The sequence below is a fragment of the Manihot esculenta genome, chromosome 4, assembly GCF_001659605.2.
Source record: "Manihot esculenta cultivar AM560-2 chromosome 4, M.esculenta_v8, whole genome shotgun sequence".
NCBI lineage: Eukaryota > Viridiplantae > Streptophyta > Magnoliopsida > Malpighiales > Euphorbiaceae > Manihot > Manihot esculenta.
This window is the reverse complement of record NC_035164.2, coordinates 35,462,414-35,490,070: the sequence shown is the minus strand read 5'-3', so window position 1 is coordinate 35,490,070 and position 27,657 is coordinate 35,462,414. Positions and strand designations below refer to the sequence as shown.

Sequence of the window (27,657 nt, the reverse complement as noted above, 5' to 3'; positions counted from 1 at the left end):
TGGGGGAGAGAGGAGATAATGTTTGCGATTTTGTTGAGACTTTTGTCGCACAAGCGAAAAAGAAAAAAAAAGCATTCAAAAAACATAAAAGTAGGAACAGAAATAAAAATAATGGACTGAGTCTATGCATATCAGATCAATTAAATCGTGAAAAATCAGTTTTGTATTCACTCTTTCTTTTTTCTTACATTATCATTCTATTTAAAGGCTATTAATTAATAGGATTTATGTTAAAAATTAATAGGATACCCATAAAAAGTAAAAATATTTCAAGTAATATTCTCTAACTGTTTATTTTAAAATTAATTAAAATAAATAATATGCTTCAAATCTATCTATATATTATTATTATTGATCCGTCGCGGAGGATAGAACCCGGAATTTGACTATTCCAACAGCTAAGTCCAAATGCGTCTATAAATGTTAGTAAACACAGCCAAGCTTATTATCCTTAACTATCCTCTGCTCTCGCTTCCCAGTCTGTAACAAATGGATAGATTCTCTGTTGCGGGAGTGGTAGTGTTTTGCTTGTTACTAATATTATCGTCTTCATTAGCGGCATCCACAACAAAAACTGGACTCAGACGGAACCTCCTGGCGAATGGTCTCGGAATGACTCCTCCAATGGGGTATGTATTTCTCTACTTTTCATCCTTTCACTTGACAAAGTAAGGCAGCGGGAGGCCCTTCGTCACCTCCGGTTTCTGTTTTTCTAAATCGATTGCTTTCTTTCCTTTTTCTCCTTCGCTATCGCTGTTAGATCGGAATCAGATTACATTATGATTATGGTCTTTATTTTTGTTGGATGCTTGTTCCTACTAATAAATTTTTTATTTATTCAATACAAGTATTTATATTAAAGTTGAGAAACCTTATACTGCGTGGAATTAGAGATTCAAACCTTCCATTTTTTCACCTTCAAAGATGAACAAAATCAATCAGTTTAAGGTAATAAGTAGAATTAACGTAATTTTACCCCTCCATTTATTATTATTATTTTTTTTATCGAAAGTAAACGGTGCTTAAATATCACTAAATACAGTATACAGATGGAGTAATTTTGGTGGCAAAATATGGGTGTTATCCTATTATTTTTTTATTAACTTAAAATGAAGTTTTCGAATATGGGAAATTGACAATTATTCTGATCTTGTCACCTTTGAATACGGGAAATTGAAAAATTAAATAATCATGTTCTTGTCATTGCATGTTCACTAATCATTCATTGAGTCGCTTGAGACAGGTGGAATAGTTGGAATCACTTTGGTTGCCAAATTGATGAGAAAATGATCAAAGAGACCGGTAAAGTTCACCACTCAGATGATCTTTTCCGACTGAATTTTTCTTCCTCTATTATTCTATCAAGTTCATACCTCAACTCTTAGCACAAGCAAGTTAATTAGCATGTTGGTAAAATAAGCACACTTGTTGAATGATGCAACGTTTCACTGGTAGTATTTTTGGTGTCGCAGCTGATGCCTTGGTTTCGACTGGTCTTGATAAACTTGGTTATACCTACGTTAACATTGGTAATGTTGCAATTTCACTCTCTTTTAATATCTTCAAATTTCAGAGATTGTTTGTCCTTTCTAGTATCATTGCTACAAATAGCTTGCAAAAATTGACAATTTCTTGCATTTATAGATGATTGCTGGGCAGAAATAGCTCGTGATGACAAGGTTTGAAAACTTTCTTCCTCTTTTCTTCTTATTGTTTTCCACTGGGAAAAGAAATAAGCACCAATTCAAATTTCAGGGAAGGCTAGTGCCTAAGAATGCTACATTTCCATCTGGCATTAAAGCTCTGGCAGACTATGTCCACAGCAAGGGTCTTAAATTAGGAATTTACTCGGATGCAGGGTAATGTGATTCTACCATAGGCCCAAGATCAAATTCTTGGAACATATTTTTCCTTAATTTTCACAATACAGGTGGATCTCATATATTTTGCAGGTATTTCACATGTAGCAAAAAGATGCCGGGTTCACTTGGCCATGAGGAACAAGATGCTATGACTTTTGCTTTGTGGGTATGAACCTGTTGACCTCTATCTTTCTTCTCTTGTAATTTGAAGATGGGCCTGGGAGTGGTGAGAGTGTTGGGTCTTATAGTGGGGCTTAATTGAGCTTGATGTAGGGAGTGGTGAGAGTCTTGGGCCTTGTAGTGGGGCTTAATTGAGCTTGATGTAGGGAGTGGTGCGAGTGTTGGGCCTTATAGTGGGGCTTAATTGAGCTTGATGTAATAATTGAGCGTGACGTGATAATCTTTTTCAAAAACCTTTAGAAGCCCGATTTCTATCGGGCTCCACTTGACTTGTATACTCTTCATTTATCTTCTAAGATTCTCACTTCTCCAACACTTTCTGAAAAGTTTTTTTTTTCTCTTATTCCTCTTTCATTTCTGCATAGAAAAGCAATAGAAAGTCCAATAACACAGGTAGGAATGAGAAAATTATGACTTTATCAATGCAACTACGAATTAATTACCAGTACCAATACTATTATCTTCAAAGTAATACACAACGTTTGCAGGGCATTGATTATTTGAAGTATGATAATTGCAATAATGATGGCACAAAGCCAACTGTTAGGTAATTACCCTCCCAAAAGTTTATTTTTTGGTTTTCTATTGTTAATATTCCAGTTTTCAGGTATTTAGAGTAAAGCGTTCTGTAATTTCCTTCTTTCTATAGATATCCTGTCATGACACGTGCTCTGATGAAGACAGGCCGCCCTATATTCTTCTCACTTTGTGAATGGTATTGCAATTTCAATGACTAATGGCTCTGGAGCTCTATAATCGTCTTTCATATAAGATGTTATTTTGATTGTCATCTTCACATACTTCTCCTTTTTAGGGGAGACTTGCATCCTGCTCTTTGGGGTGGTAAGGTGGGAAATAGCTGGAGAACAACCAATGACATTGCTGATAATTGGGAAAGGTATAATTGGAATTTCAGGAAGATAATTTTTTAACAGGAATGGTTTGGCAGTATGATTGCTATTTTTTCTTTTTGGCAGTATGATCTCCAGGGCAGACATGAATGAAGTTTATGCTGAACTTGCAAGGCCGGGTGGTTGGAATGGTTTGTAGTCAATTTTGTGTCTCTGGCAAAATTCAGTGATACATAGTTAAATTCTCGTTTGAGTGCCTTTCTGGCTTGAACAGATCCTGACATGCTTGAGGTAGGGAATGGAGGGATGACAAAAGATGAATACATAGTCCACTTCAGTTTATGGGCCATATCCAAGGTATTGTAGATGATATAAAATAATTAATGCCCTGTCCTATCCTGCATTATATTAAAGCATAATTTGGTTACACTTGAATGTTATGTAGGCTCCACTTCTTATTGGTTGTGATGTGAGGAATATAACAAAAGAGACGATGGAAATTGTTGCTAATAAGGAGGTTATTGCTGTTAACCAAGGTGATGATGTCTATGTTGATGCAATTGTTTTTGGCTCCTGGATGGTTGTGCATCTTCTTCTGTGTATCAACAATTTCTAAATTCTGAATTCTTCATCGTTGTCAACAGACCCACTAGGCCTTCAAGCAAAGAAGGTTAGGATGATGGGTGACTATGAGGTAAATTTAATGATCAACATTCAACAGTCCAAGTTAGTGATCATGTTTGGATATGTAACATAGAAATCGTTTATTTCCTTTGTCAACAGATTTGGGCTGGGCCCCTCAAAGACTACAGAGTAGTTGTTTTACTACTCAACCGAGGCCCTTGGCGCGGTTCGATTACTGCTAACTGGGATGACATTGGAATCCCTCCACAAAGTTCTGTTCAAGCAAGAGATGTTTGGAAGGTATTTATCTATTCACTTACTAGCTAGCTTTAGGCGGCGTTTAAGGCAGTGTATCTACGTTTCGCACTGATCAGTTATGTTGAATTGAGCGTTAAGCTTCCAGCATTAGTTTCTAATTTAGTTTTTGGGCGCGTCTCATGCAGCACAAGACATTGAAGGCACAATTTGTAGGGAACATAACGGCGACTGTGGATTCTCATGCATGCAAGATGTATATTTTGAAACCTATTTCATAGGCAGATCACAGAAATTACCATTGGCATCGGAATGGAACGTGTATCTGTATAACATGTTATATTGGAATTCGATAAACGATTATGTCAAATCCAAAAAACAATTATTTAATAAGAGCTGTCTTGAAAAGGAAATTAGTCGCAATTGATTACCATCTACAGCTGTTTTAAAGAGGAAATTAGTCATAATGATAATCCAATTTAGTTACTACGGTTCTGAAGCTCTATGGTCATCTGTCCGAAATAAAATCAGAAGCTCTATGGTCATCTCTCCAAAATAAAATCAGTCTCGGTTAGAATTTCATTCCTTCTTTGGCTATTTAGTTCGTTGACATTTCTTACGACCGAATTATCGAGGTTCGTGTTGGACCCTGTAAAAGTTCCCTAAATATCAAGTTTTTTTTTTTTTTTTTTTGGGGGGTCAGAGTGCGAAGGTTATAATCAATGTAACTTCCATGATTTAAACTATGCCTGAATGAGAACTAACTGGTGACTAGTGTTGAAAGAGAAGCCATGATGAATTCAGATAGAAAAGGCGGATATTCTCGCACGCTTACGGTTGTTCAGTTGAACTTTTATTACAATGTAATTAGAATACTACAAATTAAAAATGGTTTTACCAACGAAAATATCTATATGTATAAAACTAACATTAACATTACTAATGGATGTCCTAGAATTGCTTTCAAAAATCGCCATCCGTCAGCAATCTATTCATTTTGGCAGCCATTCACTAACAAATCTACATTCACCAATAGATGGTCACGAATTTATTAGTGAACTTTGCATTAGTAATTCGTTAATGGTGCGAAGAAATTCAATTGCTAATCCATTAGTGAAATTTATTTGTCTAATTCTATAACAATTTATTTTTCAAATACAGAGAAAATAAAACAAAAGTTTTCAAAAAAATGAAAAATAGTATGGATATATGAGAAGTATATGATCAATATTCATTCACCAACACGCCATTCTCACATTCTGTAAATTATAGTTGTAATTCTGTTATTCATAGCTAGCTAACATGTACAATAGAATTCGGTAGTTTTTTTTTTTAAAGCAAAACTACTGGTTGTATTAATAAAATTTCATCAAATAAAGAGGATGTCATCTCAAACAGAGAGACGATTATGCCTAATAGATTCTTTAGCCAAAGTATGAGCAGTTAGAGTGGCACGACGACGAACCCATTTAACAGAAATATCAGTTCTAGAGTCTAACAAAAATTTACAATCAATCAAAATGAAATCCAATTCAGAAATATTTAAATGTGGAGACTGAAGAGTTTGAACCACATACAAATAGTCCATAATAATGCAGCAATTAAAAGGCAAAAATTCCGTCGCAAAGAGCAAACAGTGATGGAGAGCTAAAACTTCAACAATTACCGGTATACCATTACCTTTCGAAAAACCAGAAACATCACGTTGAAATATACCTTTAGAGTTTTCCACAATAAAACCGTAGCCAATAAAATCTTGAGTTTGAAACAAAACTCCATCAACTTGACAAAGCCAACTGAAATTGTCCAAGCTTGATACAAATCCCGGCGGAACAGAATTGTCGAAATCATACAGCCACAGACTTATCGGTCTCTGGTTCCGACGAACAAGAGCTCTAAGGGAATCACCCCAACCAAACTTGATATCTTCTTTCTTCAACCTCAGTCGCAAATCACATAGAACTTTCACATGACCCAGTTTCTCACATAGATAGCAAAAAATAGTCAGTTTTTCGTATTAAAACTTCACAGTAAACACAATATCATCATCTCCAACAAACTTCTTCCGCCGTTTCAAAGTTTGCCGAATGTCCAAATAAACTTTAACTCTCATAGGATCCGATGACATAACTTGTATCTTCTTCCAAATAACAGGAATTGATTATACAACCAAGGGTTTTCATTCCCTATATCTTCAAAATCAACATTATTAAAAAACCGAAATAAATATCTTTTTGTCTCTAATTTCATAATAGATACCCCTCTAAAGGATGCCATAAATCTACCAAAGATGTCTACATATTCTGAAAATTGATTGGATTGTATGTGAGAAACATCCCCACCATATAGAAATCATAGGTGACAGATCGGAATATCTCTAGAGCTCTTAATAGGGACAACAATATCTTCTTCTTTATCGATAGTCAAACGCAGATCGTCTTCCATGGGAAGGGGAAAGAAGAAGTTAGGTTTAAGAAAGAGGAAAATGCGAGTATCGAGTCACAAAAAGACCACAGAAGGGAAACTTCTGTAGCATTTTTTTTATCATTCATTTACTTGTATATATATCAAATATATCAAAAATATCATTTTTGATACTTGTAAATATAAGAAATATCCTATAAAAATATCAAATATATTCTTAGTTGAGAATAGAATTGTATAGCATTTTTTAGATTGTTCATTTACTTGTATATATATTCCATTCATTTTTTAGATTGTTCTAACCCAAAATAATTACACCCAAGTTTTACGTGCAAATTTTTTGTACAAGTGCTTGAAATGATGATAAATATTTACATTTACAAAAATGGATTCCGGATCTCTAGAACAAGTTTGCCAACTAAGAACATATTGATATTTTTCAACAATAAAATAGTCATTCACATATTTTTATGCCCAAATTATTTGTGCAAGTGCGTGAAATGGGATCCTAGCCCATTATATTCGTTCCGCTCATAGTAAAATATGCCCTGTAATGCGCGAACACGTGTTCAGGTGGTGCGGGACCTATCCAGACAAACCGGATTGGACATGAATCCATCTTTAGAATTTTAGTCCCGAATATCTGTTCACCTTACGGTAAAACAAACTTTGTGATACTCGAAATCGTGTTTAGATGACGCGAATAGAATTAAATAGTCGCTTAACATAAAAGAAAAAAGGACGTCATACGTCCATACGTATTAAACAATGCGACTATGAACGGCGATTACATGTCACTAAAAGATAAAAAGAAAAGAAATAAAGCGACACAGAAGAAAAAAAAAATTTACTAAAATATACTCTAAGTCTAAACTCATTCTTAAATCTCATACATTAACTTCTTAAAAAAATTGAAACTTGAGAAAATAAAAGTTGAATACGAAGGAATGAAGAGATTACCTCAAAAGAACCGAAGAAGTATAGACTTCAACCCAAAAGACAATACATTTATTTTGCGTTTGCCTGGAGGAATTAAATTTGATAATGCATATAGATTACATCACTTAGCCGTGAAATCCATTATCCATGGCAAGTAGTGAGATTTTGAACAACTAACTTTTATCTTCTTATGGTATATATAAGACCTTATTTGTGAAATTCTAAAAATTTATAATAAATGACTGTTTTTTAATTATACCTCGAATAAATTTACAACCACATATCAATGTAATTTTGGTGTAATTTTGGTTTAAACACGCAGTACACAGCAGGAAATTATTCCAAATCAGATAGAAAATCTGAGCAACATTGATAAATTGTTCAAAACAAATGCTGTTTTTAATTGGGTTACATTTTCTTAAATAACTGTAGCTCTGTCTCAAGAACAGGGCTGAAAAAATGCCAACTCGAATCATGAAAAGCAGCAAAATAGTCATTTGAACATATCTTGATTACATACTCATGTGTGAATTCTCGAACTGCCACAATATGCCTAGATGAATCAACAAGAGTTGAGTTCCTAAACTCAGACAAGTACTGATACACATCAAAGCTATTCCCAAACAGTACAATCTGATTCAACGGCTCCACCCCCCAGTTCGCCTGTAATAGATTGTCATATAATTCTGCTTCGCAATGTGGCATGTAAAATAGTGTTGGCTTGGTAACTCGTCTGCGACCATGCTCATTCACTGATAGAACATAACAACCAAGAGCTTCCAAAACTCGAGATTCTGTTGCAGAAAGAACTGGATCAAAAACCTCTATGTCCCCAATCCAACTGAACTCTTTCCTCATCAAGATTGCAATACTCAGCTGAATTCGAGGAGTTTCATATGATTCAATGCTTCCTATACCATATATCACCATCTGCATTTTCGACTCTGAGCCAAGAACCCTATGAAAACAATCCATGATTTCAGGAGTTCGGACTTGTTCCAAAAGGTTAGTATAGAACTGAGAGTTCTCTACTTTCTTCATGCAGATCTGCATCTTTTCTATCAACTTTGTTTGTCTGTTTGGATCAGACTCAAGATCGGTTGGAACCCATGGCTGTTGCTGTGCTTCTGAGGTTCTAGTTTTAGGAAAGTTTCTCCTTTGCTTGCCTCGACGAGGTAAAACAATGGTCCACTCTCCATTACATGTATGGTTGTCAAGGGTGACAATTTTAGCAGAGGCAGCCATTAAAGTACAATACTTCTGCCTTCACTCTGCTAGCAACTACTGCCCAACTTTAACGTGACCCAAATATTAAGGTGAAATGGTGAGAACGACCTATGGTGCAAAGGTGTGCAACAAGCAGCAAGAATTTCCTGTCACTTCCTCTAAAAATTCTTTGTTGATGCAATCTCAGTTTGATGCTCCCACCTATAAATCATACCATGAGATCTCTATCAGAGGCAATAAAATGAATCTAAACCCCACATGGAGACAGATTTACTACTATTTTGGGGGAGAAACTGTGAGGTTCAAGAATTGTGCAAAGCAGCAGCATTAACTAAGAACACTTAACACCATTAAAAATAACTTTTTAATATGACCTGCAAGAAAATAGAAGAAGAGAACCTAAAAAAAAAAAAAAAAAAAAAAAACCTCAAAATTGGGCCAAGGCAAAAACATGCAAATTGCAGAAAACAATTTTTTAAAAATACAATTTAAACAAAAATAATGAAAAATTAATCGATTCACTGCGAAGCAAAGGTTGGATAATTGAAACTCAATAAAACATCATCTGACATGGATCTAGCAAAAATTTCAGCCTATAAATTTCTCAATACTAATTTCTTCCATCTCCAGTGATCAATTTGTAGAAAGGGATACAAATCAAAATTGCAGCAGCTCAAGTATTCAAATTAATTAGAGGCAAATTTCCATGGAAGAAAAGGCGACATTGAGGCACCTGCTTGAAGCGTCGACGGCCCACCCAGCTACCTGTTGTTGAGAAGAAATGGAAAATTTGGATGCCGTGACGAGACGCAATGAGGCGCTATGGCTCTGACACCGGAGGATATCGAAAAGCAGGGGGATGACTGACCTAACAAAGTTCATTCTCTTGGTCTTTTGCTGGGGCAGTTTTGGGCCTTGGCTCATAGTCTTCTGCTAATTGGAGCCAAGGTGGTGGGCTTAAGTTGGGCTGAAAAGAAATTGAAGGGAAAAAGAAAAGTAGCGCTAATTTTTGTAATAAAAAGGGTGATTACTAAAACAGTCCTTGATATAATAACTACCGGATCTCTTCAAAATTTCAAGAAAAATAATTTTCATTCTTATGATTTAATGAAACTAATTGCTTTATTTTTTATTTTTAAAAATAATTAATTACTCATTATTTTTGTAAATGATTAATTATTTAATTAATATTATTTAAATTATCAACTATTTAATCATTTCATTTATTTGAAACAGTTATTAATATATGAAACAATTAAAATATTTTTTATCTTTAAATAATTTCATATTAAATACTTTGTTTATACTCAATAATTTTAAAATCATAACATTTTTAGTCCTCTATAACTTCAACATAATAACTATTTAATATATGAAATTCACAATATAAATTAAATATATTAAAAGTTTAAAGATATTGTCACTAACTAATATGACTTTTAAATAATTGACTAAATAATTGATTTTACTAAACTATATAAATTGGATGATTTTTCATATCTTAAGTTTACTATAAATAAAGTATTAAGATTCTATTTGTTTTATAAAAAATATTTTTTTAATGACAACCTGACTCGAAACATATTCAAATTGAGAATTATTCCTAAAACTTCCGGTTATTCTTTTGCTAACTTAAATAAAAAGTTTTTCTTTTTCACTAAAGATGGAGAATCCTACTCAACATCATCGATGTGTTCTAGGAGGAATTGTTCCACGCAGAAAGATATTCCTACAAACAATAATAAATTATACTAATAAATAGAGTCATTTTCACAATATATATTTTTAAATTTTATTTATCGTAACTACTCAATTATACTAATCATTTTCGTACATAAAAAAATATTTTTCATAAGAAAAATACATGCATAACTCTGAGGCTTGGAATTCCAGCAAGTTTTCCAGGAATTTGTCCAGTCAACTAGTTGTTATTAAATAGCAATAGCAATAGCAATAGCAAAGAGAAGCTGCATCTTATTAGAGTGCACAGTCCAATTACAAGTATGCCAAAATGAAACCAAGATAAGAAATCAAAGGAAGAGAAGGGATTGCAATTTCAGTCAGGAGGGAGGAATGGTCCCTGAGATTTTGCTCTGATACAATTCCAGGGCCTGCCATTTCCTCCTGCAAAAAAGAAAAATGATCTAGAATCATAAGTTCTCTTTCTTATGAATATATTTAAGTTGGATTTAGGTGTTCAATGGGCATCATATTCTTACTACTACATCAAAATTTTGGTATGTTTAGTCCATATTTGATATAAATTTAATTTTTGATACTTTTAGGGGTGTTCCCTTATCATTTGCTTCCTCTGTTAGTTTATTTCTTCATTTGTTAGATTTCTTCTTGTTTTCTTGTCACTATAGAAATTAATTTTAAAATATTTTTCATATAAAATAATTAATTAATAAAATTTTAAAATCTCGTAAACGTGACTAACTATTAACGAGTTTTTCAGGCAACATTTAACTCAAATAAATAGTAAAAGTGACTAAAACTAAGGGAGTTAGTAGATTTTTTTTTTTTTTTAATTTAAAAATGCTAGGATTGTAATTTTCAAAATCCATCAACTAATTAGTTTTATGTACCAGAGCAGAGAGCCACATAACACTTTTTGTAATTGAAAAAAAAAAAAGCATGCACTTCTGTTTCCCACTTTCTTCTCCCCAAATCAGACATTAGGGTTATTATCTGCCACCGCTGTGTTCTCCAGTAGAGGTGGCTGTGGTTTTCATCCGACAACCGACACTTCCTACCATTATCGTTATTTTCATATAATTTTCTCTACATTTTGGCTTAAGAGTCTTTTGTGTTTGCGGTAACAATGATGTACGGTGATCCTCAAAACCAGCACCAGCAGCCGGGAGGAGAATTCCTCAGGGGTCCACCACCTCAGCCGCCGATGATGCGACAGCTCTCATCCTCTTCAGCTACTCTCAATCCCGCGGAATATTACCACAACTCCTCAGCCTCAGAGCCTCCTCTCCCCCCTTACGACGGTAAGGCTCAAATTGTGCATCTATGGTATCTGAAGCTTATACGTGCAGTTAATGGCGAGTTCATATATTTTGTTTGGTTTCCAAATTTAGGACTATAAGGGGAAAGGATAAACGGATAAACTTGATTTCCACGTCAAGTTTACTTCAGTTTTGTTGAAAGGAGAAGAGTAATAAAATTCACAATTTTGCCGAGAAATACAACCTACTGAAGGTCTTTAGTGCGCTGTAGTGGTTTCTTAAGTATGAAATGATGTGCAAACCAAAAGGGCCAGTTGACTATTGGACAATCTTACTGAAAAATTCAAGGAAAATTCTCAGGTTGTAGTTCTCATGTTTTAATACAATGAGGCTTATTTACATATTGAGGCTGTTATTCTTAATACTGGGGGAGAAGGGATTGGAAGTAATTGGACCTTGCAAAATTGTATTGATGGGAGAGATATAGCTACACCTGGCCAAAGGGCAACCAGCAATTCGGAAGAATTGATACAGGACGAAAGGATTCAGTTTGCTTTGGTTCTAACTTCAGTTCAGTTCAATCATATCCAACAGCTATTAGTATTATTTTTGTATTCTTCTTAAAATAGAAATCTGATTTTGGGCAGAATTGAACCGTGACTGTCTCCAGTCTGGTTCAAAGCCGGTTTTGACCAGTTCTAAACCTGTCCTTGCCTCCTTGGTCTAGTCTAGATATAGGTACTATTAGACTCTGCCTCAACCACCCTCAAGCCATACTTTTTTGGACCTTAGGGCATGATCTATAAATTTTTGTCAGTCTGATTATATGTGCAGTTTTAACACTGTATTTGATGAATGCTGTGGCAGCTCATGGTGACATTTTTGGTGCAAAAAGGATGAGAAAGCTTACCCAAAGGAGAGCAGTCGATTACACAAGTACCGTTGTCCGCTATATGCAGGTAATAGTTTTCATTATGTTCATTTGCATATTCCTTACTTAAGTGGTCATATAATAATTCACTAATGCCACTGCAGATTCGTATGTGGCAGCGAGATTCAAGAGACAGAACAGCATTGCAACCTACTCCAGCAGCAGCAATTGATGTCAGGAAAAAATCTTTGTAAAATATTATTTTGTTGAGGGACATGCTTGACTGAAGTAGTCAGTATATTGTACTTGGTTTTTTTGCTTACAATGTGTACATTTACCACATTCTTTGATGTTTGCTGCAGATGTTACCAACAACTGCCTATTCTGACAATCCATCAACAACTTTTGCTGCAAAGTTTGTCCATGCATCTCTAAACAAGAATCGTTGTTCAATTAATCGGGTTTTGGTATGTCTGAATGAGATTAGGATTTTTGACATCATTATTTTGTTCTACTACTCCTTTGACACATAATGAATTTCTTAAGGAGAGAATGTGAAAGAGTAATTGCAATCAGTGTAAAGACTAAAGAAGCTCATTCCAAGTAAAAGATGAAGGGAAGGGTATAGTCATTGATTTAAATTTGAACATTTGAAATTGAGTTTCTATTATTTTTTTCCTTTTTATTAGTTATTGGCTTATCAATACATCTGCTGGATTTTAGCTGTGAATTTTTTTTAAAAGTATATATGCAAAATTTTTTTAAATAGTATTAAATTTGGAATCAAATGAGAATGCAATTTATACCAATTGGTTACGTAAATAATATTTTCCAAGTCAAGAGTAACTATCTGCATTTACTCTGGTTTAATTGAGTTTCTTTCTACAATTGTAATTTGGCATCAAATATGTTTCTCAATGATCAACAGAAAATGTTTTTGCTTATGCTGTAAAGGTAATTATAGAAATGAAATTACTAGTTCTGCATGAGTAAGTGGCTTAAATAACTTAACTGTGTTTTCACCCTTTTATTCTCAGTGGACTCCTAATGGGAGACGTCTAATCACAGGCTCTCAAAGTGGGGAATTCACTCTTTGGAATGGACAGTCCTTTAACTTTGAAATGATTCTTCAGGTGCATAATTATAATTTTCTGATGCTTACACAGATTTAATTTGAAGTGGAAACCAGATTACTGACTGTTGTGGAAAGCGTTCTTTAATGTGCAGGCCCATGATCAAGCAATCAGGTCCATGGTATGGAGTCATAATGACAACTGGATGGTCTCTGGTGATGATGGCGGTGCAATTAAGTAATTAGTCCATATCTTTTCCATTGTTGTTTTAGCTTTGTTACTGTTGCAATTTTTTTTCCAGATGAACCTATGTTCACATGATATCGGTGTTAATATTGGATCAACTTTTAGGTACTGGCAGAGCAACATGAATAATGTTAAGGCTAATAAATCTGCACATAAAGAATCAGTTCGCGACTTAAGGTTGGCAATCATTTGCTTAATAATCATTTTTCACTGTGAGCATTTATGATAGAATACCTCACGGTGCACTTCATGAACAGCTTCTGTAGGACAGATTTAAAGTTCTGTTCTTGCTCTGATGATACTACTGTGAAAGTTTGGGACTTTGCTCGATGCTATGAAGAGCGTTCATTAACTGGTAATGTGCTTGTGCATTATTGATTTCTTCTGAAGCAGTTATGTCATCATATATGGTTATTCTGCCTTTTTGTTTGTCGAGTTATTATGACCTTATCCATGTGTTTGCAATCAAAGGTTTTTTACTTTTTCCAGTTATATTAGATTTTTTTGCTGTTCATGTTTTGATCTGAAAGCTCTTTTTAATTTATTTGCCACTCCTCTTGGGGTAACATGAATTTTTTGGATCTGGGGGCATCCTTTCCTTTTATCTCCCTTTTTTTGGGGGCTGGGTCTGCTATTAAATTTTTGCTTCAGGAAATACATCATATGTGCTTTTGTAGCATGATATGGCTACTTATATCACATGTACTACTTATGTTGCATATATTTGTTTTTTAACCTAAGAGCTCTCTCTGCCTGTTTTGAACTCAGGCAGGCCATGGTTGGGATGTGAAGAGTGTTGACTGGCATCCTACAAAATCTTTATTGGTCTCAGGTCTGCCCCGGATTTCTTTTGTGATTTCATCAAACATTTTATGAGTTGCCATTGCCATTACCATGGTTAATGCCATTAATCAGCCCTTTCCAGGTGGGAAAGATAACCTTGTAAAACTTTGGGATGCTAAAACTGGGAGAGAGCTTTGCTCATTGTGAGTACAAATTATAGTCTTCTTCTTGATTAAACTTATTGTTTTCTATTTTTTGCTATTGCCTGTTTGTTGCCTCTTCAAGAATGCTATTGGCTAAAGCATCCATTTAGCCAGTGTAGCTGCTCACTGAACATTGTTAATCTATTTCTTAGAACAACTACTGGGCCTTTTTTGGTCTTACGCCACCTATGTGCCCAAAGAAAAAAAATGCCAAGGGCTGCTGTTGATTGCTTTTGGCCAATTCATTTAAGGGGTTCTTTTTGCCAAAAAGTCAAAAATAGCTTAACAACAATTCTAAATAGATGCTACTCACTACTACAAGTTATTCGTGTGTCTTGCAGTCATGGCCACAAAAATACAGTGCTTTGTGTCAAATGGAATCAAAATGGTAATTGGGTTCTAACTGCTGGAAAGGATCAAATCATTAAGGTTGGAGAATTCTTTCTAACTTTGAATCGCTATTTCAAGATGGTAACTCGGTTCTTTCCTCATCTGGTCTGTTTGGTTTTGTCTCCATTTCCAGCTTTATGATATTAGAGCTATGAAGGAGCTTGAATCTTTCCGTGGACACCGCAAAGATGTGACTGGTTAGTAACAGCCTCACGTATTGAACATTGTATGTGGATTATTTGTGTTCAACCCTGCCTAAGAAGATTATAAAACTAAATGTAAATCTTTTAATGTGGATAATGGCTATGCATTTGCAAGATTTTACTTTATACCAGAACTTCACTTGTGGTGAAGTTGACATGGGCGTATATAAGTGTCCATTTAAATCAACTGCCGTTTTCTTTTGGAGAAGATATAATTGTTGCATCTTTCTTCCACTTCTAGCATTGGCTTGGCATCCATTTCATGAAGAGTATTTTGTTAGTGGGAGTTTTGATGGGTCCATTTTCCATTGGCTTGTTGGGTAAGTTTGTTCCACAAGCTGAACATTATTTTGACAGTTAGTTTATTTTATTCCCTTATTTCTGTTGTTTCCGTTTGCATTCCGTGAATGAATTTTTCTTCAATTTATTTTCACTCTTTGTTTTGTGAAACATTGAACATGATTAAGAGGAAAAGAATCTAGGGAGAGTGAACTATTGTAACGACCTGGAAACCGGACCGTTACCGGCGCTAAGGTTCAGATCGACTTAAGGTCGCCGGAACCCGTAGCAAGCCTACTGTATATCCTGTTACACCTGATAAAATCCCATACATGATCACAAGATATAACGAAGACTTAAACACTTCATGAATCAAGGCTCGACCTGTGCATGTATTGAACTGAAAACATAAACCCGTACTAGCGTCCTCATCAAATGCTCCAGTATGGTAAACATCACATGCCTCGAGCTTAGTTCAAACATAACTCATAATTAAAATTTTTACATAAGAATCATGTAAACTGGGATTACAAGGACAAAAACTAAGGTAAAGCACACTTTTAAAACCATAAAATAATACATGTCCACATTTACACTAGTACAGAAAAGCTATACCAGCAACTCAGCCGACTCTCCCGAGCTAACTCTGATCCTGCAAACCTGGGATTAGGGGAAAGGGATAAGTTACAAGAGCCTAGTGAGCAGCACATAAAAACAATTTAATAAACATATGATCGAATGAAATGCGTCACAACACAAACAATTCACATCAAGATGGATTTATCACCAGTAACCCTCTACAAATTCCAATAGTGTCCGGCTCTCGACGGGAGCTCCTCAGGACTTTCTCTTAAACATAACATAACATATCCATAATGCCAGGGGCGTAGAATGGGCAATCTTGGTCTTTCCCTTACATAGTGCCAGGGGCGTAGAATGGACAAGCCCTGGTCTTTCCATGTCCATCATAACATATCATACTCGAGGGCTAGTGGGTTATCCAACATCCATCCATAACAACACTAAATTATGCAATGCATCATATTCGTGAATTCTAACGCAAACAACCTAATATATATACATGGCATTCGTGATGCATGAGCATGCTTAAAACGTTTGATTTCTTAAAAAAAAATAGATCAGTTCAGTTCTACTCACCTCTGGCTGACGCTCGTCTAAGACCGACGTAGCTATCTCACTGAACGCCTCTATGGTCTCCCAAGTCCGATCCTACACAGATTAACTCAGATGAAGGACCAAACATAACCTTTACAAGACTCTAAATAACTCTCTAAAAACCCCCTAAAACATACCAAAACATGCATATAAAGCAAACAGGGGAAGGCTGGGCAGGGGACTTTCTGCGGCAGGTTCGGCGGCCGAAGGTCCCTCAAAGATCCGAAAGTCAATGACTTTCGGGGGCAAGTTCGGCGGCCAAAAGGCTGCCTCCACAAGCAAGTTCGGCGGCCGAATCTTGCTTCGGCGGCTAAACCTGAGTTCTCCAGCAAGGCAGAACCCGATTCTGCTCTATGCACACAACCACCAAACACTCCGATCCTCACATCCAACAACTCATAATCATTCATACTCACTCAACATGCATAAGGGACATAAAAAACTAGCCTAATCTCCATCATACAACATGAGAGGAACATTCATCATCAATCCTAACCAAAACCCTAAAACTTTAGGTTTAACAATTTCATGCATTAACAACCCTTAACCCCTTTTAAAACTTGCTGAAAACTTCTAAAAAACTTCTAGAAAACAAAAGAAAAGCAAAGATTTAAACTTACCTCTTGGAGACACAAATGTGACAACAACCCAACCTGGAGACGAGGGAAATCGATCTCCAGAGGTCTCCAAGGTTTAAAAACTTAGATTCAAGCTCAAATCTTCAAAAATAAGGAAAAACTCATGAATTTTCTGAGAAGATTGAAGGAAAAACAATAAGTGCAACAAAGGGAGGGCAAAGACTCACCTCTGCCCGAAAATGGAGAGAAAGCTCTCTCATTTTCGGGCTTGAAGACCTCTTATAGGCGGTTGGATAAACCACCTTCGGCGGCCGAACCTAGGGATCCCTCAAAAACTCTTTTCTCTTTTATTTCCTTAATACAAATCCAAACGATAAAACCAATTAAAAGTTTATTTTATGAAAATCTTATTTTACCCTTCTAAAGATTCCAACTTTAAGATTCCGGATTCCGTTGGAGATTCCGTCGGAAAGTGGGAATTCCGACGCTAGAGTTTAGCCGAGTATTACAACTATACTTCCAAAAAATGTTGCTTTAAGATGTAATGACATAGAATGATAAGGGGATGTATGTGGAGTTCTCTCATCATGAAGACTTCTTATGTATCTGCTTTTGCCTTTTGGGATGTTGTGATGCTGAATTGGATCACTCTGGATACTTTTTTAAGGGTTAAAGAGATTACAAGATTTAGCCCATATATTTGGACACACTGTGATGGCCCAATTTTTAGTGAACCAACTTCTAAATTCTAATAGTAGTGTTATCCTTATAAAGGAATGAAGTAATCAGATAATATTTTGGTGAAAATTGATTGTGTTGATTTTTGTTATGATTCAGTTATCATATTCTACACAAGGAAAATGAAGAAAGCTAATAAAATAGACATTATGATTTCTTCTCCTTAAATGTATGCCAGACTCTTCATGTCTTAGATGAGATTGGTACTCTTATAGCAACCTTCTCAACTTTTTTTTTTCTCCTTTTCCCTTTTGTTTTTATTGGCTTCTTAAACCTAATTGCTATTTTATTGGATGTAAATTTTGAAATAATCTCTACATTTATGTGGGTAGGCATGAAACAACCCAGATTGAAGTTACTAGTGCTCATGATAATAGTGTGTGGGATCTTGCATGGCATCCTATTGGATATCTTCTTTGCAGGTAAGTTAGCATTTTTGTTTATGATCATGATGGCTCATTTAGCGCTTAGATTGTCTAAACTGAAATATGCACGCACAAAAGAAAGAGGCACTGCATTTGTATAGTGCCAAAAGAAGGGAGAACAATCCTAGTTGAAGGAACCAATCTTCAAAAATTATGCTTCCCTTGGCAATTTAAATTGCTATTTTTATTCTTTTGCCAATTTAGATTTCATTTTTCCTTCACCCTTCTATCTACTTGCGAATTTTAAAATGAAGAATCACCAAAAAGTGATCATCAGACTGGAAATTTTTCAATTGCTGCATCACCATAGTTGGCTAGTTCTTGTCGCACCAATTTTCTTGCCACGACTACAACAGTCCAGATATATATTTTCTATCTTTTTCAAGAATTTATTAATTCAGAAACAATAAGGTCTAGATATTGTGAATTTCCTGCATGGGATGGCTAGGAAGTGAATTGGACGACCAATTCAGGGACTACTTGCTGTTGTATTTGGCCTGAGTTTCTCATTAAGCTTCTTGCCTTCTGCCACCTTTTCAAATAGTTAACTTTCTCACTCTTGTGCAGTGGTAGCAATGATCACACAACAAAGTTTTGGTGCAGAAATAGGCCAGGGGACCCTGCTCGTGATAAATTTAACATGGGTCAGAACCAAAGTAAGACCTTGCAGACTGGTCTATTAACTAACTGATGTATTTTGTAAACTTGAATAGTGTTTTTAAAATTTTCAACCTGTTGTCAAGCCAATATAAGCTTTACTTAACTTGTTTTAGACTTTAAATTTGAACCAAGATTATTTTTCTAAGGAATAAAATCTATTTCAGGTTATGGTGAACCAAACCCTGCCCTTGCTGGTCACTTGCCTGGTAATTTTCCTCTACCTGAACCACCAATAACTCCAGGACCATTTGCTCCTGGATTGACTCGAAATGAAGGAACCATTCCGGGTGTTGGAGCTGCAATGCCATTAGCAATTCCATCTCTTGATACATCAGGTCAGGGGGAGCAGAAACAGTCTGTTCCAATTTCTATGCCTCTAGGAGCCCCTCCTCTCCCTCCTGGCCCACATTCATCTCTTCTTGCTGCCAATCAGCAGCAGGGATATCAAAATAATCCTCAGCAGATGCAGCAACAGCAACACCAAGCTCTCCCTCAGCAAATGCCTCCTTTGCCTATGCCTCCACCAAATATGCAGCAGCTACAACCACCTTCACATTTAAACCTGCTCCCTCATCCCCATATACCTCGCCCTCCCCAAGTTCCCCCTCATGGTATGCCATCACCTGTTCCATCTTCTATGCCAGGATCCTTGCCTGTGCCTTCATCAATGACTGCATCACACCCATTGCAAATGCCTGGTCCAATGGTATGATGTAGTTATATATTTATTTTATTTGTATTTTTTGAATTTTACTGTTATTCCACGTGTGATGTCTGAGATTGTTTGGGCCTCTTTAATAGACACTTAGTACACACTCTAGTTTGAAATAATTTCTTAGAATGATTTTAATACTTTGTATTATTGAACTTTCTGGTGAGTTGGGAGGATTATGATCCAAATATATGTATTTAACACTTTATTTAATTGGGAAATTGTCGAATGTCTTCCTATTATCCCTGCTTTTTTTTTTACCTTTTCTTTTTTTTCTTTTTTAAGGGAATGCAGGGCACAATGAATCAGATGGTCCCTCCAGTGCCACGAGGCCATTTCATGGGCATGAATCCCATGCACTCGGGATCCTTATCCACAAGTGCAGCCGCTCCAGTAGGGGCCTTTCGTAATGGCCTGCCAAATATGCAAGGCCCATCAAATGCAACCGGGAACCAAATGTATCCACAAGGTGGATCATTTAAGCGACCACAAGGTGGACAGATGCCAATGATGCCAGGGTTTAATCCCTATCAGGTAAGATGGATGTTGCTTTGTAGTTCTACATAGCTTGTTGAATGTAACTTGCTATAGTTGGTAAGCTATTTTTCCAGCATATGTGCATATAAAAGTTCATAACAAGTAGGTAATTTGGGTTTATTGTGGAACCATGACTGGTGGATTTGCTGAATGGTTTATAAATATTTGATCATATGATTGAGAAATTTGATGAAGTAGATATAATTGGTTGCTTATTGCAGTAAACTTGAGTATCTAATTGGTTGCTTATTGCAGTCTGGTAGTCAACTTGGTATGCCTCCACCACTACAACCAGGTCCTCCGCCACATTCCCACACACCTCAGTAGACCATCGTTTCATCATGCAGCGTAGGAGTGGGAGGAAACTACAAATTGTTCCGACTTGCTTGTGTTCAAGCTAACCTGTGTCCATTCTTTACTTCACACTGATTCTTTTTGTCCGTTTTCTGTGGTCACTGTATATTTTGGCTGTTAAATACTCTCTTATATTCGATGAGATATGTTGGGTTGAAATGAAGTGCGATTCTTCTCTCTGGAATTTTGTTTCTCTTTCTATTGTTCTTTATTATGTTTGTGCAATCCAAGGTTTTGAATGGTGCAATCAAGCCAGCTGACCCACACTCTCCCATTTCCAATATTTTTAGTGTTGGCCTGGCCACGCTCCAATTCTAGGCTGAATCAGTCTACTTTTTAAAAAAAAAAATTTCTAAAAGAAAAATTAAACCAAAAAAGTTCAGTTGTCAGATTAGAATAAATCAAGATGAATTCAGAAAAAGAATCAAAATTAAGACCGAATTAATATTAAAGCAGGTGATGTACCTAACGAAAACAAAATCATCTGTATAAAATTTATATAGCAGGCAATGTCTTAACAATAATATAAGTAGTAAGAGCTCAAATAAAGCATTAAATTACGTTTATTTTCGAAATTACAACAATTATTAATGATACTTCTAAAGCGGGTTAAAATAAATAAAACCTTAAAAAAAATGTTCTGTTTTTTGTGCTGAAGTCCTCAAATAATATTAAAGCGAAAGATGGAAATTGGGCTTATAATAATACAAAACAACCCAAATAAAAAACCTGTGGTCGTTAGGGCCTATATGATTCCAGAGGCAGACCCGAAAAACAATCGTCTCCGCTCTCTGTCGGAATTCGGAAATCCGATATTCCGTTTCCTTATTATCATCTTTCTCACCGACTCCGGCGAAACCGTTATGCGCTGAGTTAAATCCCAAATAAAAATAACCAGCGACGACAATGGAAGATCCCTATCCAAGCCACAAGCTCTGTGGTTTCCTTTCCACAGTTCTTGCTCTTCCCTCACTCGATCCTTCCCTATCCTTCCTCTCTCCTTGCCATGTGTTCGCTGATGGTTCCGAAATTGGGTTCAAGGCCCAAAACGGCGTTTTTCTCTTCCCAGTTACCTCCAGCAAGATAGATTGTCCTTCGCCCTTGCAGAGAAACAGCGACGTTTCCTCGAGCAGTTCGAGTTCGAGGAAGAGAAGGTACAAGAGAGGAATTGGAATGGTTAATGGAAGCTTGAGCGTGGTGCACCAGATTCAAGCCTTGGTGTCAAGTAAGTGTATCAAGGTTGTTGCGCGTATTTTGAAGGTTCAAGTTTGCGAGAGTGGGGAACATGAGGCGAAGGCTGTGGTGCTTGTGGATGTGTATTTGCCAGTTGAGTTGTGGACTGGTTGGCAGTTCCCGAAATCTGGGTCAATTGCTGGAGCTCTTTTCAGGCACTTGAGGTTTCTGTTTAGCTCAATTTGATTTATTTCTTCTTTTTTGTTTTAAATTTATTATTTTGAGATCTTAGTTCCTCAAGTTTTAAATTTGGTTCTCAGAGAATTAACCAGAACCATTTGGATTTTAGACTAGCTGTGCATAAAAAATTACAAAAATGAGAACTGGAACAGAAAGTTTGAGCTTCATTGATCAATCATGTTTTATATACAAGGCGGGAATGCTTAGCTAGCTAGCTTACTGAGTACACGTATACAATCTTCCAGAGCAAATCTGTAATTCACTAACTAATTAACTTAAAGCTTCAGCTTCACTTCAGCTCAGCTTACACTCTGTTTCGCATCATCTTTGTTTCTGGTAATAAAAAAATATGAGTGTAGATATTCGTTATGCATATGAGACATTTGTTAGTTATTAGTTGGGTTCTCAACTAAATTGTGTTTTGGAATTGGATAAGCTACCTCTTCGGTTCCAGACTATAACTTATAAATTTATGTGGCTTAGAACTTCTGCATTTAATTTGTCTATCTAACTTGCTAACACAGTTCAACTCTGCAGTTGTGATTGGGGGAAGAGAAGCTCAATGCTTGCTGATGAAGGTGGGTTTTTTGAAAATGTGAATGGAACAAGTGTCTGGAATCTCTCTGATTGTCATGTTCTTGGATGTCAGTTGCATTGTAATGTCCCTGATTCTTCAAAGAGAAGGCGCTTTGAACTTCATGAAATTTTTAAGGGCTTGCCTAGTGTGGGAAACAAGGAAAAGTTTTATTCTTCAAGAGTGAAACCAGCAGATGGCTCTTTTGGGTCTGGTATTTGGGATCTAACTGACGATATTTTGACTAGTATTCTAACTGTCCTTGGCCCTATGGACCTTGTCAGGGTTTCTGCAACCTGTCACCATTTGAGATCTTTGGCTTTATCAATAATGCCATGCATGAAACTTAAACTATTTCCTCACCAGGAGGCAGCAGTTGAGTGGATGTTGCAGCGTGAGCGGAATGCTCAAGTTTCCCCGCATCCTCTATACATGAATTTTTCAACTGAAGATGGGTTCACATTCTATGTAAATATTGTATCTGGTGAATTGGTTACTGAAATAGCACCTACATTTACAGATTTTCGTGGGGGAATGTTCTGTGATGAACCTGGCTTAGGAAAGACAATAACTGCCCTTTCCCTTATACTGAAGACACAAGGAACAATTGCTGACCCACCAGATGGAGTACAAGTAACCTGGTGTTCACATAATGGTGATCAGAGATGTGGATATTATGAGCTTAATGGTGACAACTTCACACGTGATAGTAAAATTTTGGGGAAAAGAGCTATGTCCCTGAGCCCTCATAGGACTCTATTTTCTTTGGATAACCTCAGCTATTCTACACCTAAAAGAACAAAGTCAATGGATTTAAGTAAGCAAGCTGTACAGGTTGATGAGTCCTGTTCAGGTAAAGGAATGAAATCACTATCAGCTTCATGCTCGAAGCCAGCTGCACAGGTATTTCGATGCACAAGGAGCTTGAGTCGTGTCAAGAGAAATCTCTTCCTCACATATAAAGAAGAATCTGACTTTGGAAGCAAAAGGAACATTGTAGGAAACGCAACCAGGAGGAAATGTGATTTTAGTGTCCCAATGAACACTTCTTGGGATCAGCATCTGGACATGTCATGTGGAGAGGCTAGTGCAGATTGCTTAGTTTATAATGAAACTTGGGTTCAGTGTGATGCCTGTCGAAAATGGAGGAAGCTTACAGATGCTGTACCTAATGCTAGTGAGGCATGGTTCTGTAGTATGAACAATGATCCTGCTCATCGGAGTTGCAAAGATCCAGAAGAAGCTTGGGATGGTTGTGAATCTATAACATATCTTCCAGGATTTCATCCCAAGGGAACATCTGGAGCAAATGAGCAAAATGTGTCATTTTTCATCAGTGTGCTTAAGGAGCATTGGTCAGTGACAAATTCTAAAACAAAGAAAGCCTTGGCTTGGCTGGCAAAACTTCCTTCAGAAAGACTTTCTCAAATGGAAACAATTGGTTTGCTATGTCCCATCTTAGATAATTGTTCTTTATCTGGTAGTGACATTCATGCATATCATAAAATATTTCAATCATTTGGTCTTATAAAAAGAGTAGAAAAGGTTAGTAGGTGGTATTATCCACAGACTCTTGAAAACTTGGTATTTGATGTGGATGCTCTGAAAATTGCTCTTTGCAACCCCTTGAATTCCATTAGGTTATATTTGTCAAGAGCAACTTTGATTGTTGTTCCAGCAAACCTTGTTGATCATTGGAAAACTCAAATCCAAAAGCATGTCAAACCTGGTCAGTTGAGGGTTTGCATCTGGACTGATCATAAAAAGCCTTCTGCACATGGTCTGGCATGGGACTATGATGTTGTTATAACTACCTTTAATCGTTTAAGTGCAGAGTGGGGTTCCAGTAAAAGAAGTCCTCTTATGCAAGTCCATTGGCTTAGAGTCATGCTAGATGAGGGTCACACTCTTGGTTCTAGTCTTAACTTGACAAACAAATTGCAAATGGCTATTTCATTAATGGCTACAAATCGCTGGTTGCTAACTGGAACACCAACACCTAATACGCCCAATAGTCAGTTGTCACATCTTCAGCCAATGCTTAAGTTCCTACATGAGGAAGTGTATGGACAGAATCAGAAGTCCTGGGAAGCTGGCATTCTTAGGCCATTTGAAGCAGAGATGGAAGAAGGTCACTCACGTCTGTTGCAGTTGCTGCATAGGTGCTTGATTAGTGCTAGAAAGAAAGATTTGAAAACCATTCCCCCATGCATCAAGAAGGTGACATTTCTCAATTTCACGGATGAGCATGCAAGAAGTTATAATGAATTGGTAGTTACCGTACGACGGAATATACTAATGGCTGATTGGAACGATCCTTCTCATGTTGAAAGTTTACTTAACCAAAAGCAGTGGAAGTTTCGAAGTGCTACAATTAGAAATGTCAGGCTATCTTGCTGTGTGGCAGGACATATTAAAGTGACAGATGCAGGTGAAGATATTCAGGAAACAATGGACATTTTAGTTGAAAAGGGTCTGGAATCCAAGTCGGAGGAGTATGCTTTAATAAAGTATTATTTACAATATGGTGGCAACTGTCTAAGGTACTTCCAATAGGTGCTTTTACTCCATTCTGATTAGTGGCACAAAATGTTGAAAGTAGCTCTCAGATTGATCCCCCCCCCCCCTCTCTCTTTTGTGTCAGATGCAAGGAGTGGTGCCGACTTCCTGTTGTCACACCATGTAGGCATCTTTTGTGCCTTGACTGTGTTGGGCTGGATAGTGAAAGATGTACTTTTCCTGGATGTGGTAACTTATATGAGATGCAAACTCCTGAAAATTTAGCCCGGCCAGAAAATCCCAATCCAAAGTGGCCTGTTCCCAAAGACCTTATTGAGTTACAACCTTCATATAAACAGGCAGGCCTTACTCTTGACAATTCGTTTTGCTTGTTTGCGCCATAAGCAACATTTATTAATACATATCTCATGGTATTCATGCAGGATGACTGGGACCCTGATTGGCAATCAACATCTAGCAGTAAGGTTTCTTACCTTGTACAGAGGCTGAAATCATTGCAGGAAGCTAATATAGAGAGTGGCCACTTTGTTGACAAGGAAAGAGATACCCGGGACATTGAGCAACCTTGCCCCTCTTTGATGTGTGATTCAAGTGCATTGTTGCTGGACTGCTCTAGACAGAGTTCTGAATCTTCCAAGGCAGCTACAGAAAAAGTTCTGATATTTTCTCAGTTTCTTGAACATATACATGTGATTGAACAGCAGGTGTTTATTATTTATCATTGTCTGGGGTTGTCTGATTTTTATCTGGGGTTGTCTGATTTTCCATGCACAGCAGTTACAGGCTGAGTTAATTTTTCTGTGCAGTTAACATTTGCTGGTATCAAATTTGCTGGACATTATAGTCCTATGCACTCGAGCAACAAGGTATTGTATTTTTTAAAAAATTTCTTTTGATCCCCTTCTTTTCCTGCATTACTCTTTAAAGTTATCTGAATTTTGTTTGTTACGTTCTTTTCACTTTCAGATGAAGTCACTGACCACATTCCAACATGATGCAACATGTATGGCTCTTTTAATGGACGGAAGTGCTGCCTTGGGTCTTGACTTGAGCTTCGTGACACATGTATTCTTAATGGAGCCAATCTGGGACAGAAGGTAATAATATTTTTAGAACAGAGGTCATTCCTCTCTCTCTCACTCTTCCTCTCTTCTTTTTTCCTTTAACCCTAACAAAGATGAATATTTATATTTAGTTCTCTGCTCAGGAAGTTTTTTTTTTCATCTGCACCATCAAATACTGTTTCAATTTGGTGTAAAATGGAAAGGCTTATTGGCACTGAAATCCAATATTTTTCATCTTTTTGTTATTTAATCCAAAACTTTTAAGTCTTGGTATGATTGTCCAAATGCCCCAATATTGAAATCTCAATTTGGATAAAATTGTAATTAAGTTTAAAATCTGAATAATAATCTTAAGTTTTAAAGTTTTGGATTAAATTGCAAAAGACACAAAGTATTGGATTGTTAATACCAGTAGACGAAAAAGTTAAAAAAAAGAGGTAAAAAGGGTATTTGTTGCTTACAATTGCATTTGTGTTCATAGCAAATTAAGGAGTTCCATTCTATGTTCTGTGGCAAATAATGCTCTTAGCAAATTATTTGCTACCCTTCTTTTTCTTAGCACTGTTTTTGTTGAAATGTAATCAGCATGGAGGAACAAGTGATCAGTCGTGCTCATCGGATGGGTGCTACTCGTCCCATTCACGTGGAGACTTTAGCAATGCGTGGCACGATTGAAGAGCAAATGTTGGAATTCCTAAAGGTTTACCTTCTTTTGAGACTAAAATTTAGAGAATGGAACTTGACTGAACACTGAGCAATTCACTCATAGGTGAAAATTAACTCTTGCTTGTTTTCTAGGACACTGATGAATGTAGGAAATTATTGAAAGAAGAGTTTGGAAAATCTAACCATCAGGGAGCAAGACCTCATCGTTCACTACATGATTTTGCTGAGCGCAATTATTTGGCCCAGCTGAGCTTTGTTTATACTAGTCCTAGAACATAAGAGGTACAAATAGTTCTATTTTTCTTTCCTTTACTCTCTAAATGCTTAAGAGCAGTTCTCAGACATTTTCTTTTTGTGCTCCTTGCAGTGCTTATGATGCTGATATCGATCAAGAGGATCCAAGGATTGAATCAAATTCTTTTTTTTTTTTCCTGATGAAAATTATAGATTGATTATTTTGGAATTCATTGATTTCTAATATATGATGATCAAATCTTTAATTTTACAAGTTCAAAACTCAGTATAGGAAAGTAAATTGAATTGAATCCTTCTAAGGCCTCTGTTTTGTATTGGAACTTTTTCATTTTTATTTAACAAGAAATCTTTGATCATTTATAGTCGTTTATCCTGGTGCATGAGTAGACGCTATTCCTTTTCATTCCACCACTTTGAGTAGCCTAAAGTATTGGATATAGAGAAAACTACTCGAGTTTTCATGCGCTTAAAGCATAAATCAGTTATGAGGTTTACATGATAATTGGAAAATATTATAAAATTTCAACGATTTGATGTTTTGAATTTGTGTAGACTTAATCTAGTTAAGAAGTTTTCATTGATAAAATTGAAAACTTAGTGGATTTGGAAACTGTTTTT

The 27,657-nt window shown here is 36.3% G+C and overlaps 4 protein-coding genes across 8 annotated transcripts; 3 read left to right on the top strand and 1 right to left on the bottom strand.

The window, feature by feature from the left end:
• The first annotated feature begins 391 nt into the window (after positions 1-391).
• Positions 392-4,195, top strand: LOC110614055 (alpha-galactosidase 1). Its single transcript, XM_021755504.2, has 15 exons — positions 392-629; positions 1,244-1,302; positions 1,473-1,529; positions 1,645-1,679; positions 1,756-1,859; positions 1,953-2,028; positions 2,531-2,589; positions 2,692-2,757; positions 2,857-2,940; positions 3,020-3,084; positions 3,168-3,250; positions 3,339-3,429; positions 3,538-3,587; positions 3,677-3,817; positions 3,961-4,195. Exons 1-15 carry the CDS (start codon positions 490-492, stop codon positions 4,051-4,053), a joined length of 1,203 nt encoding a protein of 400 aa, XP_021611196.1. The 5' UTR covers positions 392-489; the 3' UTR covers positions 4,054-4,195.
• A 3,266-nt stretch (positions 4,196-7,461) lies between these two features.
• LOC110612889 (protein SENSITIVITY TO RED LIGHT REDUCED 1) lies at positions 7,462-9,248 on the bottom strand. Its single transcript, XM_021753726.2, has 2 exons — positions 9,096-9,248; positions 7,462-8,563 (listed from the first exon to the last, which is right to left on the bottom strand). Exon 2 carries the CDS (start codon positions 8,378-8,380, stop codon positions 7,544-7,546), a length of 837 nt encoding a protein of 278 aa, XP_021609418.1. The 5' UTR covers positions 8,381-8,563; positions 9,096-9,248; the 3' UTR covers positions 7,462-7,543.
• A 1,713-nt stretch (positions 9,249-10,961) lies between these two features.
• On the top strand, positions 10,962-20,726 carry LOC110613676 (flowering time control protein FY). 4 transcript variants are annotated; one of them, XM_021754910.2, is made up of 18 exons: positions 10,962-11,361; positions 12,187-12,278; positions 12,355-12,423; positions 12,553-12,657; positions 13,228-13,323; positions 13,418-13,500; positions 13,615-13,686; positions 13,767-13,864; positions 14,282-14,341; positions 14,435-14,495; positions 14,837-14,924; positions 15,019-15,082; positions 15,330-15,408; positions 18,192-18,281; positions 18,852-18,940; positions 19,109-19,650; positions 19,942-20,190; positions 20,449-20,726. In XM_021754910.2, exons 1-18 carry the CDS (start codon positions 11,187-11,189, stop codon positions 20,518-20,520), a joined length of 2,184 nt encoding a protein of 727 aa, XP_021610602.1. In that variant the 5' UTR covers positions 10,962-11,186; the 3' UTR covers positions 20,521-20,726. The 4 variants fall into 4 exon arrangements, with proteins under 4 accessions (XP_021610602.1, XP_043811849.1, XP_021610604.1 ...); XM_043955914.1 differs by lacking the exon at positions 10,962-11,361 and adding an exon at positions 11,398-12,057; XM_021754912.2 differs by lacking the exon at positions 10,962-11,361 and adding an exon at positions 12,737-12,812 and having other exon boundaries at positions 12,198-12,278; positions 12,355-12,657.
• Positions 20,727-21,257: 531 nt separating this feature from the next.
• Positions 21,258-27,395, top strand: LOC110613434 (F-box protein At3g54460). 2 transcript variants are annotated; one of them, XM_021754553.2, is made up of 9 exons: positions 21,259-21,944; positions 22,498-25,077; positions 25,179-25,392; positions 25,477-25,758; positions 25,861-25,920; positions 26,021-26,151; positions 26,704-26,818; positions 26,917-27,066; positions 27,152-27,395. In XM_021754553.2, the coding sequence occupies exons 1-8, from the start codon at positions 21,454-21,456 to the stop codon at positions 27,061-27,063; spliced, it is 4,020 nt and encodes a 1,339-aa protein (XP_021610245.1). In that variant the 5' UTR covers positions 21,259-21,453; the 3' UTR covers positions 27,064-27,066; positions 27,152-27,395. The 2 variants fall into 2 exon arrangements, 1 of the variants encoding a protein (XP_021610245.1); XR_006350441.1 differs by lacking the exon at positions 26,704-26,818 and having other exon boundaries at positions 21,258-21,944.
• The last annotated feature ends 262 nt before the right edge of the window (positions 27,396-27,657 follow it).